We start from the raw sequence: 20,623 nt of genomic DNA on the forward strand, positions 1-20,623 counted from the left end.
CTTATATATGTTTTTTGTAGCTAAAATATATTAATGTATTATGAATATCGAAATAACTGCGATTTAAACAATATAACATTATCTGGCTTTTTTTTGTTATTTTTTTTATCTAATTCTCTATAGAATTATTCTAATATCATCAATTAAAAAAATGAACACTTTTTATCTTACATTTCTACTGCATGTATAAGCTGTGTATGTCCATCTTTTATGTCTTACACTAATTTTAATATGCCCTTTTCCACTGAATAGAAACACATTCATTACTTTCTACTCCGTAACAACCATTTCTAATTAAGTTTTGTGTTTTAATATAACCATCTATCCTGAAATGTTTACAATCTCAAATATTTGTATTCAAACGTAATTAATTTTATGTCACTTCCCTTGTCATCTCACCACCGACATTTGAAATTGTTGTTTCTTGAAATAATATTTTTTCAACAAAAGATCACCATTGGCGACCATCATGTGACAATCACTCTTGACGACCATCATGTGACAGTCACTCTTGGCGACCATCATGTTGCAATCACTCTTGACGACCATCATGTGACAATCACTCTTGGCGACCATCATGTTGCAATTACTCTTGACGACCATCATGTGACAATCACTCTTGGCGACCATCATGTGACAATCACTCTTGGCGACCATCATATGACAATCACTCTTGGCGACCATCATGTGACAATCACTTTTGGCGACCATCATATGACAATCACTCTTGGAGACCATCATGTGACAATCACTCTTTGCGACCATCATATGACAATCACTCTTGGCGACCATCATGTGACAATCACTCTTGGCGACCATCATATGACAATCACTCTTGGCGACCATCATGTGACAATCTATTTAAATAAGTTTTGAGTCATCCTCCATAGGACTATGTCAGGTAATGCATTTAAAAGATATGTACGTTTTTGCTTATTTACAAAATAGTTACATACCTCCAATTATGTAAATGTTATTCAATGAAGGTCACTAACTTGACGCGGGATATCAGCGCCTTAAAATTGACCACAGAAAAAACAGGACATTTCAAATAAAATTATATCTCAACTGGTTAAAAGTGATATTAGAAAACGAAGTAACATTTAGGTGAGAAAAAAATATTTTAAACAAAGAATGTGGATTGTATTTAAAGGGACCGTCAACCGCGATTGACGAAAAAAAAAAGAAAAGTTATAAAATACCGCATTTTTTACAATTATTAGTTTATATTGATTAAAATATCACGACTGGTATATTACATTACTTGAAAAAAATGCATAGTTTCAGTATATTCGGTAATACAATTTCGCGATGTAAAATCGAAAGTACATCGCGAAAATAGGTGACATAACGATATACACACTATAAATAACATAAGTAGATTTATCAATCTATTCATAAAATATATACAATTTACAACGCATGCACAATTTGCATTCCTGGGTTTACCAAGTGACGATGATGATCAATCTACTTGCGTTATTTATAGTTAACTAGTAGTTACCTGGTACCTGTACCCAGTAAAATTAATTACGAAATACAGGGGCGGCTCAAGGATTTCTGGTTAGGGGGGGGGGCGGGATATTGAAAGATTTGCTGGGGGTCCAGCTAGGGTCCCTGGTGGGTGCAGGGCAAAGCCCTGCTAGGGGGTTCAGGGCGGCGAAGCCTCCCGTAAGCTCCACGATTTTAGTGATTTTGAAGGCTTTGACAACCACTTTTCGAGCATGTCACGCCTTATATACTTTCATCAAAATACCTTCTTATAATGCCAATATAGTTCATAGTTTATAATTTAGGGGGTCCAGGTGGGCAAAGCCCTGCAGAAGCTCCACGATTTTAGTGATATTGAAGGCTTTGACAAGTTCAAATAGGTGATTTAGAGCTAGTTAAGTGTGAAACATCAAATGAATTGACTTTACTTTGGCGATTTTAGGGTGGGGGGGGGGGTGCGTACGCCGCGTTCGCCCCCCCCCCCTTCCCCCCTGGAGCCGCCTAGGGAATATACTGAATATATTAAAACTTAAGAAGTAATGTAATATACCAGTCGTGATATTTTAATCAATATAAACTAATAATTGTAAAAAATATGATATTTTAGAACTGTTCTTTTTTCGTCAATCGCGGTTGACGGTCCCTTTAAAATAAAACAAGTATGTAAAAAGCATTATTGCCATATTGCCAGATAAGCGAGAATGGTCACACTTTTAACATGTGCAGTAACTTATCCGTATATTTGGTCTATTCACATTCAGCGCACATATGATACAGTTTCGAGAAAAGATAAACCAAGGTGCTTTTTTTAGTTGTTGATACCTTTACAAGGGAAACAAATTTAATACCACTTAAAACCGTCCACTCCTTATAATGACATTTCCATATGCTACGCCCTGCCGCAAATGTAAAGCCGATTTCATGGTTTCTTTAAGGCACCGAATTTGCATTATGTGTCGTCAAATATCAATCATTCTATATATGCTTAAATACATTTCTTGTGATGTAGCATATAATTGCTTACTGACCATACGTTGTGGTAAAATGGACGTTGAGCATTTAATACATGAATCGGCGTGGAAACAACTGAGTTCATTCATATGCATTTCATGCGACACACACATACGGGTAATCCAGAACCATCCGTTTACAAATTCTGAAGTTTTGTTTTCAACCATGTCATTTAATAGTATGTTCTTTCTCCCTAAATCGATACTTGATGTAGTATTTGGTGTAATTCTTCTTTTTTCGCATCAATTTTAAGGATTACAATTTTAAAAAGTTATCACAAAATAAAATGAACACAGATTATGACTTTTGCTTCTTGCGTTTGTTCTGTCGTCTGCGATGACGTCTCAAGTGTCGTCTGCCTCTACTTCTTTCCAGTTCAGTGCGCGCCTGCAGACGTTCCGCGCGGAATACGTTGAGTAGTTCCCTCAGCACCGTATCCGCCTCCACCTTGCCCCAGACACCGAGCACGAAGGACTCGATCTCGCACTCGTTTGACCCCCTCACGATCCGGAAGTAGCCACCTTCGCCCCAGGCTGTGCCCCACGAGTTTGCGCACAGCTACGGAGAAAGGGAAACTTACAAAAATCTGAATTCATACCTCAACGCATTTACTGTAACCAGTTTTTTACTACCGGTTAATCATTTGCGTCCATTTTATCAATTAAAAATGTGTTCATGTTCCCATTTGTATTACTTCTATTTTACTAAAGTCGAATTCAATTTTGCAATAATGAAGATATTAAAGACATGGAACAGTTCCATATATTATTAAATGACGGACAAAATATATACCGAGCGCAAGCTATCTTATTGATCTCTATATTATATTAAGTAACAAAAAGCGAAAATAACGGGTATGCAAACATGGAACTTAAGAAAACATATGCTAAAGAAACACGTCAAAACTTATTGTCTGCATGATTTGTATGCACACAACTTACCCAGTATCTCACCAGGCGTTGACTTATCACCTCCTCGCCCCAACTGAAAAATAAATCATTCAATGGCCTTGTTAAATTTAAACGTTCAACCCATTTATGCCTAGTAGACTCTCACATCCTTCTAAATTGGATCAATTTATTTCCAAAATTAGGGATGTCTAGTATATTTTTTCTATATTTAAAATATTTCTTACAGAAATTCCTTTAAGCAAACATGCGGCGTCTCATCTGGGTCAACGCTGTTTGCCAATGCCTTTTTTCTAGACGCTAGGCATAAATGGGTTAAGTATTTTATGTTCAACACGATTAGGGCGAAAACTAAATGCAAAAACAATTGGATGCAATTCAAATCAACCAGTTGAGACGACAGCACATACCCGATGATCCTGACGGAATGGTACAGCATTCTATCGTCCTCCTGGAAGGCGGAGACCGAGCCCGTGCGTGAGTACTTGTAGACCCCAGACCGGTACATGAAGAAGTCGTCCTGAACACGGAACGTCGCTGTGGCAAAACACAATCATAGCTGTTTGTGTGTACATTGCAGTGTTTTCGTGTAGATAATAATAACAAGGCAGTACAAGAGACACCTAAATATCCCGCCAATATTATTTCGCCTTTGAAGTGTTGACCATGACTTTGGGTAAGCGTGATTGACTGATGAATTTCGGTCGTCTACTAAAAGGCATTCATTTGTTATGAGTATCCTTCAATAGGTAAAGCAGATACGAAGCATATAGGAAAGATAGTCTATACAATAACCTTCAAGTTTTACGCCGGTGTGACATACTCATGCCTTCTGGGCATCGTCTAAATGACTTCAACATGTTGGCGAAGTTTCGTGGAAATCCTCTAATGGTTATTGGGGAAATAGAGCGGATACCATCCGGCAGGCTCCAACTTTCGACCTTGAGGTCTGGCATAACTGACTTTTGATCTGGCACAACTGTCTCATGTCGTGTGTACATTGTCTCGATGGCTTTATCATTATAGCAAATGTTTAAAAGAGAAATGAAGCGTGACTGACTAAGAGGTTTCAGACATCGTCTCAGTGACCATAACATTGAAGCCAATTGTCATTGATATCTTTCAAAGAGTATATGAGATACGAAGCAGGGAAGAAAATGGAGGTTCAAATTTGTCCTGAAGTATTACCTTAACATTGACCACGCATGAGCGACTCATACCATCTACACATCGCCCAAGTGTCATTATGGCCTTAACATTTCAGACAATTTCCATGGGTATGCTTCAAATGATATAGACCATAAGGAGCAGACATGAAAGTGTTACGAAGAGACCGATGGACGAACGGCATGTTTAAATCCACATCCGCTTTACGGTAGGGACGTTAAAATGACAAAGTTTAACCAACGATAACTGTTAATGTGGACACCAAACGGTATTAACAGGTATATTGTCTAATTGTTTTTCCGAAGTAGAGGCAGATCTTTTATGTTACGCATACAGTCATTTAAGACATTCATACAGAAAATTATGTATACCTTGCACTGGTCCATTCATTTCTATTTCTGCCATGATATCTTTTACCTGTAAAATAATGTATCCAAATACTTTCATCAGCTATAAAATTCGCTTTTGTTACGTTTAACGCATTTAAATTATAATAGTTTTGAATTCAGATGCAAATAACTTTGCTTTCTATGTCACTTAATGTAAACCCGAACAATTAAACACTTTACAGATTGAATAGTAATTCCATACTACATTGTATTTATTCAATTATCTCAGTTAATACATAAGTTAATCCAAGCTATTCCTTATATCATCTCACTTAATCAAAAGTTATCCATTAAAGCCTCTCAGTTCATGGAGTAGTAATATTAAGTTATTCCTTTAATTATCTCAGTTAATATAAGTAATTTCAAGATATTCATTTATTTATCTCAGTTCATACAGTAGTTCTACGATATTCCTTTTATTATATAAGTCATGCATAAACTGAGTACTCCACCTTTTGCAAGCGAACGCTGGTGTGACATTGAATGCATTCTGATCAGGAGGTAAATACCTGTACCTTTTAATTAATTATATCCACGAGTTTTATCTTTTTACTCATTCACACCTTTCAATTTTAAAAGCTGGTTTCTTGTTAGTGTATATAAGTTCTATAGATTTTGATAAAAACATTAATGATTTATTCATCAGTCTATTTTCCAGTTAAGTTAGTCATCATGTGGGTAAGTCAACCGCCTTGCTTTTTTATTTAGGTCGTTTCTGTATCTAAATATAATAACGTATTAAAGATTAATTACACGCCGCGATTACCGATGACGAGATCTTGTATGGGGGCGTGGCCTCGTATATCAGCTTGTCCCGGGTCTGTCGGCCGGCCGGGCACCAACGATCCCGCTGCAGGTCACGTGCCAGACATGTGCCGTTCTTGCCGTTGACCCCGCTGGTGTAGGGGTAGCAGGCCTCCGTCGTCACCCTGGGGCACAGAACTTCATTTTGCATTTGGTGGAATTTGTATTGGCAAGTATTGCACGCGTAACTTAGAGCGTGTTGGCCGGAAAATGTCCCGGTCGGATGAAACCACTTTTATGTTATTTGACAAGGCGGGATATTCCCCTTTCACAGTTTTGCAGGGTCAAACAAACCTAATCAGACCCGTGTAAATCCCACTGCGAGTTCTATTATATAATTAATCCAGAAAGGCCTACATTTTTGTAAAAAAAAACACACTTTTCCTAACGAGACAAAAACAAAGCTGACATATTGGACAAAAGATTAAACCCAATTAAATTGCATCACATCACAGCCCTGACCTCAAAGAAATGAAAAAAACATCTTACTTGCATCTGTTAATAGTAAATTCACATGTTTCACTACATTATTTGGCATAATAAATACGTAACGCCTTTGCTTCTCATCTTCGACGGATACAATTAACAAAACACTGTAATTACGTTACCCTCGATGTCTCAGGAACCACCAGGCGCTATCAAGGTTACCGCCCAGACAACCGCCCTGGTTGTTATCACTACATGAGAGCAGATTCTGTGGGGACAGGTCCAACACCATGGCGCCCCGGGACTCAATGGACAGTCGATCAGCTGCCAGCGCTGCAACGGTATAAGGATAAATACGTTGTAGTCATGATGTTCGATCACTTGTTAACGTTATTATCATTTAAGGATTAATAAGTTTGTATCTATTATCTTCGATCATGTGTAAACTCAATTGCAATTTTTATACTAAAAGAACGTAAGGTTGATACTAGAGTCACCTTTTTATGCAGAAAACCCCAGTTTCATACACTGTTGAAAATTAACATAGTGGTTCATTTTGCCCGAAACGGACATATTTTACTACAAGTCTAAGAGGGATTTTGATTTTAAAATAACTGGAATAAAACTCGTTAAAGGTACTTGTTCACAGACAGGCAATTTGATTTTAGTAAGAAAAGTCATAGATGCAAAAATGAATAAGGTCCAACCAAATGAAATATCGCTCATGGAAAAAATAATGCTTCGTTTATTGATAAACATAAATCGAAAAAGACAGAATATGAAAATTGTAACGTTGTAATTAATCCTTGTTCAATACGAGCATTACTTAAGCAGCCTTTAAACTACTTTGCGACTGCAAATGCTTGAAAGACAGGTCGTAGCGCGCTTTAGTTTGCTCAGAATGGTCTCGGGTTCCAATCTTAGAATGAGACAAACATAAGCATACATTATTCGACTTTTTCATGTTATTACATGTAGTTTCATAATAAGTTTATGATAATATTTTTCCAATATAACAGGTTTCTTAGTTTTCTTATTATAACATGTAAGACATTTTCAGAATAAGATAACATGTAAACACGTCTCTTTCAGCAAAAATGATCGTATTTCTGTTGTTTCCTGACCGGTTGTAGAGAATGCCCAAGATGCTGCACAGTTGCCCTGGTCACGGACCCCGTGTACCCAGCCAGGCCACTTCTTCCGGGAGTCAAACTCCCGCGGCAGACTTTTATCGTTCAGTACCTGAAATGTGGACACAACAGAACAGGTTTGATTAATTTTACTAAAGTGACAAAGTTGTGTATCTTTCAGAGCGTGTTTTGTACTCAAAATAGTTTACAAAAATTTACCTATTATTCGTAGACTCTATTTGCACAACTTACGCTCTGAAATCGTGTCCTATATTTGTTTTCAGTTTAAATTGTGCACATATTTCACAGGTTTACAGTAAACTTAAACGTTCGTGCTGTCGAGCCATACCCCACATTAAATATGATGTCTGCATTAAAGTAAATAAGGACATGATGTAAAGTACTGTATAATTATCATCACCAAAATACGACACAAATCAACATCGATGTTTCTCCTGTTATATGCTTTTTTGCATCGAGTCAAACCACCATATAATAAAGCGCGTAAACCTAAATATTTGAACAATTATTTAATTTAGTGCATAGATAACAATTTTTTATGCTTGCCCTTAAGCGGCCCATCCACACACAATATCATTGTCAATTTCACTGACTCAATAATATTGACAGAATATTTTTTGCCCTTTAGCCATGTTGACTGTATGGAAATTTTGACGAGACTACATATAGAAATGTATAAATATTGATTAAATATTATTGAAAGGTGCAAAACACTCGTCAATACAATTGACAATCAGTCAATAAATATTTGAGATCTCTGATTTTCTTCAATACATTGACTCAATCTTCAATAACATCCATTCACTATCAATTTTATTAAAAATTGACAATTATATTGATTGTGGATGGGCTGCTTTAATCATCTAACCTCAATGTTCGACATGTTTATTACAGGTTCATCCGGTTTGTTGGTTCCCAGCCGGTATCGACGCCCCTCCTCGAGCGTGAGGCCCCAAAACTGAGAGTAATTGCTCGCCTGCCATCTGCAAAAGCAAACACATTACAGCAGTCACCTCCAAGGGTACTGTAATCTTCACAAGAACAACATTGCATGAAAGTTACATAAACAGCAAACTAGGAGCAAAAACAGTATGAAGCATATCTTAGTCGATATTTGGAATTCAGAAAAGGATCAATTGATGCTTTTTTACCAGGGTTATAGAACGACTTGCATGTTACGTTCTAATATGTCGGATACCATTATTAAGGTAACATGACGTAATACCTACCCGTATTTGTTTGGGTACTTGTTGACGGTGTCTATAACATCCTCTTGTATGAGACACACATTGTTTCCACATTGAAACGAGTACCCGTTGGTACTGGTGATGTCTCTTACACATCGACTGAAACATAGACCATAGACCACTTGTAGTATGTGTGCTTTTGATCATTAATATTATATACATTTGGACTAGTTTTAATGGACCGTGCTCTGTGAAAAAGGGGGTTTAATGCATGTGCGTAAAGTGCAGTCCCAGATTAGCCTGTGCAGTCCGCACATGCTAATCTGGGATGACACTTTCCGTTTAAAGAAAGTCGCTTCTCAGCAAAATCAAGTTTGGGCGAAAAGTGTCGTCCCTGATTAGCCTCCTGTGTGAACTGCACAATCTAATCTGGGTTGAAACTTTACGCACATGCATTAAACCCATTTTTCACAGAGCGAGGCTCAAATGTATAGTGCGTAATTAGTAGCCCCCTAGTGTCCGGGAAGGTTTACCAGTTTACCAGTTTATTTTTACACTCAGCACATTTACAAATGCGATATGAGGTACAATAATACAAATACAAATACAAGATACAGGACAGACTGCGGGTATACACAATTATTATGATGTGTGTGAATATTTATAATATACACAAACATCAACAGTAAACAAGCTTATGAACATATTAGAAATAATCTAATGCGATAATTATGCAAACAAAATATCAACAAAACATAGACAATAACTTGTTGTGTGCCGGTTGGCTAATGCATTCTGTTCAAACCTTCATTTAAGAACTTACCTAGATTCAATAGTATGTGATTGTTCTTTACGTTCATTAAGGCGTCAACACTTAGGCAATTACTCTTTATTATATATTTTCGAGGCATAAGTTTTTTTTTCGTGATTCGTTGAATACAGTGCATTTAAAGAGGTAATGATATTTGTCACCAACTTCGCGAGCGTTACATAAAGTGCATAGTCTATTACAACGTTCTATGTTTGACCATCTAAGTTTTTCAATTGGAAGTTGGAATCAGAAGGAATCAGCTTCCCTTCATATTAAATACTTCTGAGGTAAAATCTTAAAGAGGGTGTGAGATTGTTTAGATAATTTCTAACGCATGCACTGTCAACTATTTAAGGGACATGGGTCCGTCTGGATAAATCTCTATTAGAGAGTTAAAATGTCATTGTTTAAATGCCGCCTTAAAAAAAACTATTTAGTATTTCAAATGTCCAGAACGACATAAGTCTGACAGGAAAATACACTTATTTACAGGTCAAATGTGCGGAGGGGCAGACGCCCACCTAAATTATACACTATTGGACAGTTCATATGTCCGGAGGAGATGGAATATTGTCAAAAACTCGTTTTTTATTCAATCAAATATTCGAATAATCGCATCATACGTATAACAAAAATTGAACTCTGTTGCCTGGAAGACAAAGCATTTAAGCACCTTAAATCCAATGCCGTCTTGTACTTTTCACAGTGTGCTTACTGATAAAAAATGCATTTGCTGAACTTATTGTAATTGTCATCAACACATTTCAACACGCCTTATGGCATGGTAACGGTGAGATACAATTTAATGTATTCATGAATTTTAGCAAAAGTTTGCATCAAATTTCCATAATGCTATAGACATGGCATTAAATGAATTTATATTTAACTAATGCATGTATTATCTCGTCATTCGTAAAGTGTGTGTACGAGGTAATATTGTTTTACACATTTAATATTTTTTCGGTTATTATTATATAGCTCACCACAGGTTACAGTTAATCTTCACTTGCTCATTTTGTCGGTAGTATCTACCATTGTACTCGCAGGGAGCTGAAACGATATAAATGATGGATGTATGATAAGATCCTGTTCAATACAATTTTTCGATAACATGCCATATTTCTAAAGCATTATTTATTATATAACAAGTATTATTCACGCTACTTTTTTATATTCGTTGGACGCAATCAAAATAGATCTACTCGTTTTATCTTGTCAGCGTGTCGGCAGATTGCATGATATAAGACACTATGTGTGACGTGAGATGCAAATAAATGGACAGATTCGCATTGAATGGATTTAATGAGAGTAAGTTTTCTATAAACTGTTAATAATACTTCGTGTTATCAATGCAAAATTTGGAAAGGAAAATACACGTGAAACAATAATTTGTCTCGGATAAATGTTAAACATTGAGGGGGAAAAAAGCTTAATGTAAATAGATATAGCGTGAAATGGTAGCACAGACCGGTCTTTTGACTAAAAGATCTTTTCACGGAGAATAAACACATGTAAAGGTCGGGTAAATGCGACGTTGAGTCACCAGGATATATAATACCCTCATACACTTTCGCGCGTATCAATCAAGAAAACTGTATTATTTACTTAAATGTCAAATATGTATTTGCATTGTTAAGTCCAGTCGAAGAGATTTTTTCTACAAAATAAAATCGTAAAAACGTAAGCAATGTAAACTAAATAATATAATTTCTGGTTACAAGTATTGAAAGTCACATTCATTGGATTTAATTTAATAACATTTCATAAATTGAAATAAATTCCCATACATCTTTTCTTTTTCAAAAAACATTAATTGCTGTTTAATTATGAAGTATTTTCACTGCACTTCAGTTGTTAAGTGAAAAGTCTGTATAGTATGACATACAATACAGTTTATGCAAAAATTTGATCCCATCATTAAATGTCATTTTGGATAGTATTACATAAAATAATGTATGATTAGTATAAATACCAGATTCTTATTTATGATACGAAATGCTTTTTTCGTCAATTAAAGTTATTTACCAACTTTAACCCAGAGACATTGCTTCGTGTGTTTTGATCATTATTATCTTATAAATAAGAATTACATTATCAACAATTTCATATAACAATGTTTATAAATATATGTAAAGAATATGTAAATGAAACCTTATAAGACTGGTCAAAACATTATAACATGATTATATTCCATATTAAATCGTAATATATTTCAAAACAATTTAACCGGATGAAAAGTATCTTAACAGTTTATAAATTGACCTTTCTTGATATGTTAAGAATGCAAATTGATTTGCTGTGGTTGCTGTTCTGAACGAGAAGGTTTACATACTGCATCCCAGATTTTCCAGCCACAGTAACATTTCTGTAGGTTTTTATCAAGGTTGGCGCTGATTTGGAATTGTTGTATCACAAAGGAAAGAAATCCGAGATTATCTACAGCAGTATGTCTAATATGATGTTTACTGATCCTCTTTACTATGCCATCAACTAATCCGTGTTATATATATTTATATATCTTCCAGAATCAGACTCGGAAAAAACAATATTTTCTCTTCATTTCTTAAAGAATTGAACTTTTCATATTAATCAACTTTATACGAGTTTGCAAATAAATCCTCATTCATGTAAATTGATTGTGAGAAGCCACGTATTGTTGTGTCTAATGATTGCTATGTTGAATTGTTTGTGTATCCTCTTTATTCATATTTGAGGTATTGTTCTCCAAATGACGAAGAAATCAAGGCTGTTTCGTCTGTTTTTCATGGAATACAGCTCACTTCCATTTACTTTTATTTGTTTAAACTTAAATAAATCCCTTAAGGTATTGAATGATAACAGTAACACATATTCATACACGAACTAAAAGAATTAAATGTGAACCAAAGTATTGCCAGGTCTTATTTTTTTAAGAGTAACCAATAAACTAATTGGCTGCATCATTCAAAATCTTTATTGAAATAAGTTAACTTAAAAGAGGCGCATGCTATGTATATTTCCTCCTTATATATTCGATTATTAAAACTACACATTTCCATACGCATATTTCTTTAGAAAAACAAGAAAATATTTAGATCTTTAGATTGCAAATAAACAGATTTTCAAAGCATGCATCCGGTTAGTTTAGAACTCGCGATTACACAGTTATAGAACCTCAATTGACGATTGTAAAACGCTTGAGTTCTGCTATCGATACTGTGTGCATACGAAAAGTGAATCTATATAAATTTGTACTAACATTCATAACGATACTGCTACAGACAATAACTGCAGTAGCCTGCATGGGTGAATTCACACTGGATGATAGAATTCCCCCCAAAACGTCAAGGTCTTTTATATGAAAAGGGATATAATATATTGACCTGTTCTGCATATCTGAGAAATGTTTAATTAAAAAATAATATATATGTCAATTTAAATTACCATATTATAACTGCATTAAGATTGTCAAATAATGTGTATGGGTTACCATTTATGATCAAATAAAACAATTGAAGAATATATTGTGTAATCATAAACATAGACATGTTTATTAGGTAATATAGGCCACTGTCCCAAAATACAGCATTTACATGAAAATATGTCAAACAGAGTGATACATAATCATACATTTAAGAACATTTAAGTGTGTTGTTATACACTTTATTTATGTAAAACATTTAATATACTAATGCTAGAATAGAAAAAGTTTCTCAAATGATAACTCTATACACATGATTAAAAAGTAAGAAAGAGCATTACAACAATCTATTTCAAGTATGTTAGTTTAAGGTTTCTTTTCTTGTGACAATCGAGTTATGCAAAAACTTAGCGATATTTATAATATTTTGTTCATCTTTTAAGCATAAGATAGTATAAAACATTTGATGAGATCGGTTTCTTAACTAGTCAGATTTGAAGAATGTTTGCCTAAATGTTTCGTATTCATTAAAAAAGAAATGGTATTCATCTTCAAATACGTTTATATTATTTTTTACACACATAAATGGACAAAATCTTAAATGGTATCTATTGATAAGTGGCGACCTTTCTCAATCATGAGATCCTGTGCTGAGCAACGCAAACCTGACAAAGTTTTCCTTAAAACAAAAGACAAATTAATATTTAGATATGGTTCACAGTACAAATCGGTTTTTAAAAATCTATAATGCAATGCTTTAGGAGAATTATCAATTTTTGATTTCTATACTTGAAGATAACAATCTTTTATTCGTGTTTTGAACAGATGTATAAAATTGTCTTCATGCCCAACACCTTGAGCAAACCAAACATAACCAAATCCGTAACTAAATAGTAATTCTCTGATATATATCTAGCTCCTTCTACCTGCATCATCTAACTCTTTTAACATTTTTACGTGGATATCGAAATATACAAGCAATTGATTTTATACCTTACAGTGCTAACATTTCTTGAGTTTTTGACCAAAGAAGTTTTGGCGTAAAATGAACACCAAGATATTTATAAGATGAGACAATATCAATATTTTCTCCACAATATGTCCATTTTTCAGTTTGTTTAACAACACCACCAATTCTAAACACGATGATTTTTGTTTTATCAAGATCAATTTCCAAATCAACAGATTAACATAATTGTTCAATGGAATGTATTTGCCTTTGCGGACGTATGATGTTATCAGAGAAAATGGAAACATCGTCAGTAAACATTAAAGCAATTAACTCATTTTTTTATATTCAGAAACATATATACCATGATCACATTTTGAGTGCAGATATGAAAATTGAAAAAATTATGGGACTTGTCATACAGCCCTGCCTCGTTCCAATATAACACGGGAAAAATTCCGTCAATCTGTTATTAACCTTAACACATGATTTTAACTTTTGCTATACATCGGTTGAAGAATAACCAAAAAATTACCATTAACATTTTTTCTTGCAAAAGCATTCCACAATTTTTGATGTTGTATGCTATCAAATGCTTTTGCAAAATCTAGAAAAATACAATAAAAACGACCTTTTTTCTTAGATAAATATTTTTGACAGAGCGCCATTACTGTAAAAATGTTATCTGATGTTGTATATTGTTTTCTAAATTCTACCTGTGACTCATCTATAACACCAAAAGTGTCACACCATATGGTCAATCTATTACTTAATATATGTCAAAAGATTTTACATATGTTGTCTATAAGTGAGATACCACGGTAATTATTAGGCTCGGTAATAGATCCTTTTTTATGTAGTGGAGTAATTATACTCTCGCTCCAATTATTATGAAAAATACATGAATAAAAAATCTCAATAAAAAGTGGATTTAAAAAGGCAATATATAATTAATATTAAATTTATACATTTCAATACAAATTCCGTCAGGTCCCCCTGAACGATTTGATTTTAGTGACGTATGCTATCAATGATTTCTTGGTTACAAATGAGTGCGTTTAAACTACTACAATCGTATTGAATATTTTCAAAACTGATGTCATCTTGCTCTTGGGAATTGCTTTCTTTATTTATAAATAAATTTTAAATAATCATGCAATTGCGTTAGGTCTATACTCTTTTCTTGATGTTTACGGTTTCCTTTTAAAGTTTTCCAAAACATTTTAGAATTTTTTTCCGGGAACTTACTAGGTCATTTCGCTTTTTTTCAGATTATATGTCTTGTTTGTTTAAACATATAGATTTGAAAATATTTTTAGCCTTTTATGTCATTAGATCTTGTCTATCATTTGTAATTCTAAAATATCGTAAAGCTCGTGACTTTTCAATTTTAGCAATATGACATGCATGATCCCACCATTCAGGTTGTGAGGTAGTAAAATAAAATTTAGAATTTGACTTCATATTTTCCCAGTTTGAAATATATTTATATACGAACTTAAAGTACGATCGTTACGATTTCTTAATTTTTCTTAAAAAAAAACGGAAATTAATACAAAATTTATTATAAAAATCGTCTTTAAAATCATCGTTCCAAATAAACTGCTGCCATAAACGCACATTTGAATGGCAAATATTGCTTGTTGAATAATTTGTTTGTGTTGATTCAAAACATAATTGGCAAATAAGTGGAAAATGATCAGAGTTATCTTTATCCCTGATTTTAAAGTCAGGATTTATCTATACAGACTTGATGACGCAATCATATATTCAACGACACTTGCACCATTATTAGCAAAACAAGTAAAATTACCATCTTTATCACCAAAAAGACGACCATTTAAAATATGGATATCAAATGTACAACATAATTCTATAAGTGATAAACCAAAATTATTATAATGTTCATCTTTAGAATTTCTTCGAATTGCAAAATCATCAGATGGGTAATCAAAATCATTCCCAAATTAAAGAGTTGTACATATGTATATGTTGCAGCGGCGTATATCATCAGGCAGAATATGACCGAACCGTAGCTACATTGACATTTCGTGACAGAGAGAAAGCTATTTATTGACTGTCTATGAACGTAACTGTAAATATCACGCTATGACATTTCCAAACACTTGAAAGTCAACCTGTCATTTGGAAATTTCGGGATATGATTTGTTTAAAAAATACTTGCCGTGGTGAATATGACCGAACAAAAGCGGTAAAATCAGCTAAAAAAAAGCCCTGTAACTTGAAATTGCATGTTTTGCAATTTAACAATCGTGCAAATAAACCGCCGCCATATATCAAAAAAATGTCAAACAGGTCATGCACCGATTCAAAGTTGTAGGTGTTTACTTCTTAATCTAAATCCTGCAAACGTGGCATGTTCAAGGCGCATAAGCTCTCGCTTAAATACTCACAAAGCACATGCAATACCTCATTAATTGCTAATAACAAATGCACGATAAGAATGTGCACACACATAGCACGGAGTGATCATATTTCAAACTGTATAAGGTGATTTACAGCGAAAGCAATCCAGTTGGGCTAAGTAATGGATGATAGTCTAGTACACCATACACCCATTTAAACAATTCTAGTTTACATGATTGTAAGTTACGTATATATGCCATCATTATATACTTTTTGCACACAATTTATATCGTAAATAAGCAAATGAGATATTCGTGAAACAAAGTAATTATTATATTGCATGACTGTATCGTCGATCCGTTCAAATAATTGCACATGTACAGCTATAATGATTTATCAAGTAGCAGACATAATGACAGACGGACGAATGAAAGGACAAACTGAACGAAAATTAAATTGCTTAACAACTCAGAAACAAACCCAGTCAACATGTGGTTTTGGAAATACTTTGTTTTGAATTCATCTAACACATGCATACAACACTTCTTACTTGAATCATGTTGATGCTTAGGCGTAAAAGAGATGTTTTTTTCACTTACCCGACAGATGCTCATGTTTTGCGCCAACCCTACACGTTTCTTGGTTGTCCAGGTTGAGCTTTCGAACATGTTTTTATTTCACGAAATAACTGTAAACTTTGCGATCATTTTTGCTACAATCGATAATAGTGGCTTGGTTAACTTGAAATTTACTGAACAAGAATGTTAAATAGAGATTTCGAATATGTGTGTGAGTTAAAATTGCAAGTTTTCTATTGTAACATAAAATGCGAATCCCCGCCGAAACGCATGTGTCTAATCTGTAAAACAATGTGGACATGATATCGTATCAAATTGCAGGTTCATAGTGACCCATTTACTGAATTGATTTGAACGTTGTTTAATTAAATGTACATGCACTCATTATAAAAGGTTTCATAAATCAGATAAGGTTACATTCAGAAATGTGTTGGGAATAGACATAATCGATATGATGTTTGCTTGTGTCATTACGTCGTTGATATGTTCATTTTTGTAATTTACAAAGTATTAAAGGGGCCTTTTAACGTTTTGGTAAATTGACAAAATTAAAACAAGTTGTTGCAGATTCGCAATTTTCGTTTTAGTTATGATATTTGTGAGGAAATAGTAATACTGAACATTTACCATGCTCTAAACTATCCATTGTATGCATCTTTTGACGATTTGAAAACCTGAAAATTATAAAGCGTTGCAACGCGAAACGATTGAATAATTTGGAAAATTCTCATGTTGTCGTTATATTTTGTGAAAATACGTGGATTGCTTATTTAAAGTAAAAAATGCTTCATAGCATGAACACGGATGGCCGAGTGGTCTATTAAGCGGCAGACATTTTTTATTCCAGGACATCAGGGGTCAGTGGTTCGAGCCCAGTTGGTGATTACTTTTTTTCTCTCTTTTTTTTATCGTATTATTGTTTTTTACTGGAGATTTTAGGTCCCATGTTTAAATTCATCAATATGAAGCATTTAACGACAAAATTCAATACGTGCCAAAATATGTGAAAAGGCCCCTTTATCTAACATTCATAAGAAACATTGTTTAATATTTACATTATTATAATGTAAATAGACGCACAGATAACTTACGTCACTTATAGCTGACAGCAGTTTACTTGCGCTTTTTTATACTGTTCAAACGGTTAAGGGGGAAACGTAAAGAAAAAAGTAATTTGTTGTAGGAATCTACCTATAATATTAAGTTTACATTAATACATTAGCTCTTCTTCTGAGGTTAAAGACAACTTTTAAAATGATTGTGTGTATTTAATTGCAAATAAAAACTCGTTTAGTCAATCGTAAACATTTGAGTTGAAAACCTATCACGTATAAACTTTCACTTGCCAATATCTCCATAGCGACTGACGAGTCTACTGGTTAGATGTTTATCACGTGACTATCACAGCGTCATGGTGGCCATTTTTGTTATTGAAAGTTGCGCAATCGTTGATTGTTATGATTGAAGTGGTCTTTGTTAGGTATCACAACGGACATTAAGGAATGTAAAATGGCGGTCATTGGTCTTTGTTCGCAGGTGGGCTTTATTCGCAGGTACAATATATAGTGAAATCGTTCGTGAGGAAATCGTTGTGGTCTTTATGAAGAGGTGGTCTCTATTAAAAGGTGGTCGCTTGGAGAGGTTGGACTGTACAAGCTAAAAATCTATTTCAAGACGTCTTGGTACGTGTGCTTCACTGATTTAATTCTTTAAAAAGTGACTTTTTACCACTATACTATAAAAAAGAAACTAATTGTAAAAGAGCTCGAGCAATAAACACATTTTCAATTACTTAATGTAATGTATGATAAAATATTTGCCTGCACACCCACGCTTATTAAATAAGTATATGCTCTTGCTAACGTACACAAAAAAACATGACAGTAACCGTGTTTTCCATTTACTATGCTACTTTTCTATACAGAAATTGTGTAACTACAAAAACAAGAGTAGAGATTTTTTTCTGTCAGCGATTAAAGCCCAACAACTCATTTGGCATAGTAAATTTAAGTATAAATAACAAACATATTTTATATATGCTAATAAGAATATATCTGGTGGTTACAATGTAGCAATTCGTCTTTTTGCGCTTTAAAACTTAAAAATAATCGCGTTTGTCGAAATGGACGAAACGTCTAGAATTCCTACTTGCGGTATTTAAAGCGTAACCGTTTGAAAAATAATAAATAACTTGCTAACTAGTCTATAGATTTAATTTTATCTATGCCAATTAGAATATATCTGGTAGTATCAAGGTAGAAATCCATTTTTTTGCGCTTTAAAACTTAAAACTAATCGCGTTTGTCGAAATGGACGTTTACGTATAGAAATCCTACTTTCGGGTTTACAATAAAAAAATAGCTTGCTGACTAGGCTATAGATTTAATGACAATTTTGCACACTTTCAAATTGCATCAATATGTATTGATTAACATGTATTTCATTTCAATGTGTGTGGCTTTAATTCAATTGCAAAATATGCAAAAAGACAACCGAATGATATCTGTATGGATCCATTTGTATTCAAAATTTTACATTCGGTAACGATTATGTTTTGCTGTTAAACTAGCTGACATATGTATGCATGCATTAAACTAAAGCTTGTATAACCTTATGTGAAAGAAATAGTACGTTAAATGAACGGATATACTTGCGTTTTTATCTGACTTCTAAACATTTTAAGCTTCAAATATATGTCATGAGTACGTGCATAGCGTTATTTATAGTAACAGTGAAAGTGAACCCCGTAGAGAGGTTTTATGGTTAATCAGTAAAACTATTTGGTCTATATAACATATCAAATATGTTGAGGTTCATCGCGACCCGAATCATCTAGATCGATTTAAATGTGATACATCCTATTATAATAAATACTCGTACATATGATATCAAATTAATGCATTCAGTTTTTAATTCCACGAATAGAAAATATAGGACATCAACTAACAAATAGAGAATTGCATTGCACTAAACTTTGTGGCGAAAAGGCGCGTCAGATGCGTGTCTTTGAAAACGTACGACCAATATGATTTTTTAGAACAGATGTCACGTATAAGTAAGACGAGAGTGCTCCTTCAAGAACTTACCTCGTATCGGAGGAGGTGGAGAAGGCCGGCGGCGGCATACGGATTGAAAGTCCGGGCAGCAGTCGCTACGTTCCCGGTCGCAGAAGTCGTCGCAGTAACAAAGCGTGTCCAAGATGGGCACCGAGCACTCGTCCAGTCGGTCCGGGCAGCACCGCGGCGCCCGCTTAGCGCAGAATGGACCGGCGATATCCGGTCCCCACTCTATGGCGCGCCTTGGGCGGTTTAAGGACCTTACGCCTGTTAATCGTTCCGAAAATGCCACAGTTATTTCCAACGCAATAAACACCATTATTATTCCACAACGTGTTGTATGCACCATTTTATTGATAAGCGTTTTTTAATATGCATTAAACAGAATCAATTGAATATGTAATCCATATGTATTTTTTATCATAGCAAACGCTAATAATAAGAACATGTGTTCAATTAACACTTTATCGCGAATCATAGCCGCACAATCAATGTCTAATTGACCCAGTTTATTTTAATCGAACATTGCACTCGCAACACAAAGTATGTCATTTATTTATAAACAGTAGGTAGCTAAAATAATTTTACAAACAAAACTTTCGTTATTGCCTCCACTTTTGCTAATAATTTCAAAACACCGTTCATCCATGCCGCCATTTACTATTTTTATTCAGCTGTCCCATCCCTTATCATTACCAATATAAACCCACTGAAATACGTAACGATGTCTGAAAAGCGACTTTATCTATGTCCCTTTTGTTTTAAATGAGCAGACTTGGTAGTACGGTGGCACGGAGGAGACATCCAAAAATAATTCTTAGGTTTACCTTAGGATCTCACGTGATTATGTGCATCTTTTCAATGAAATAAATAAAATAAACGGGTATGGCCTCAATCGGATATGATTTCGTTGCAGGGTAATTTCAAT

General features: G+C 34.3%; 1 protein-coding gene across 1 annotated transcript; it reads right to left on the bottom strand.

Moving 5' to 3' along the window:
* Positions 1–2,216: 2,216 nt before the first annotated feature.
* On the bottom strand, positions 2,217–20,455 carry LOC127861881 (uncharacterized peptidase C1-like protein F26E4.3). Its single transcript, XM_052400595.1, has 11 exons — positions 19,726–20,455; positions 10,329–10,395; positions 8,577–8,693; positions 8,216–8,330; positions 7,321–7,438; positions 6,379–6,529; positions 5,733–5,895; positions 4,949–4,994; positions 3,821–3,947; positions 3,444–3,486; positions 2,217–3,060 (listed from the first exon to the last, which is right to left on the bottom strand). The coding sequence occupies exons 1-11, from the start codon at positions 20,042–20,044 to the stop codon at positions 2,800–2,802; spliced, it is 1,527 nt and encodes a 508-aa protein (XP_052256555.1). The 5' UTR covers positions 20,045–20,455; the 3' UTR covers positions 2,217–2,799.
* Positions 20,456–20,623: the final 168 nt, after the last annotated feature.

Source organism: Dreissena polymorpha, chromosome 16, assembly GCF_020536995.1.
Source record: "Dreissena polymorpha isolate Duluth1 chromosome 16, UMN_Dpol_1.0, whole genome shotgun sequence".
Taxonomy (NCBI): Eukaryota; Metazoa; Mollusca; class Bivalvia; order Myida; family Dreissenidae; genus Dreissena; species Dreissena polymorpha.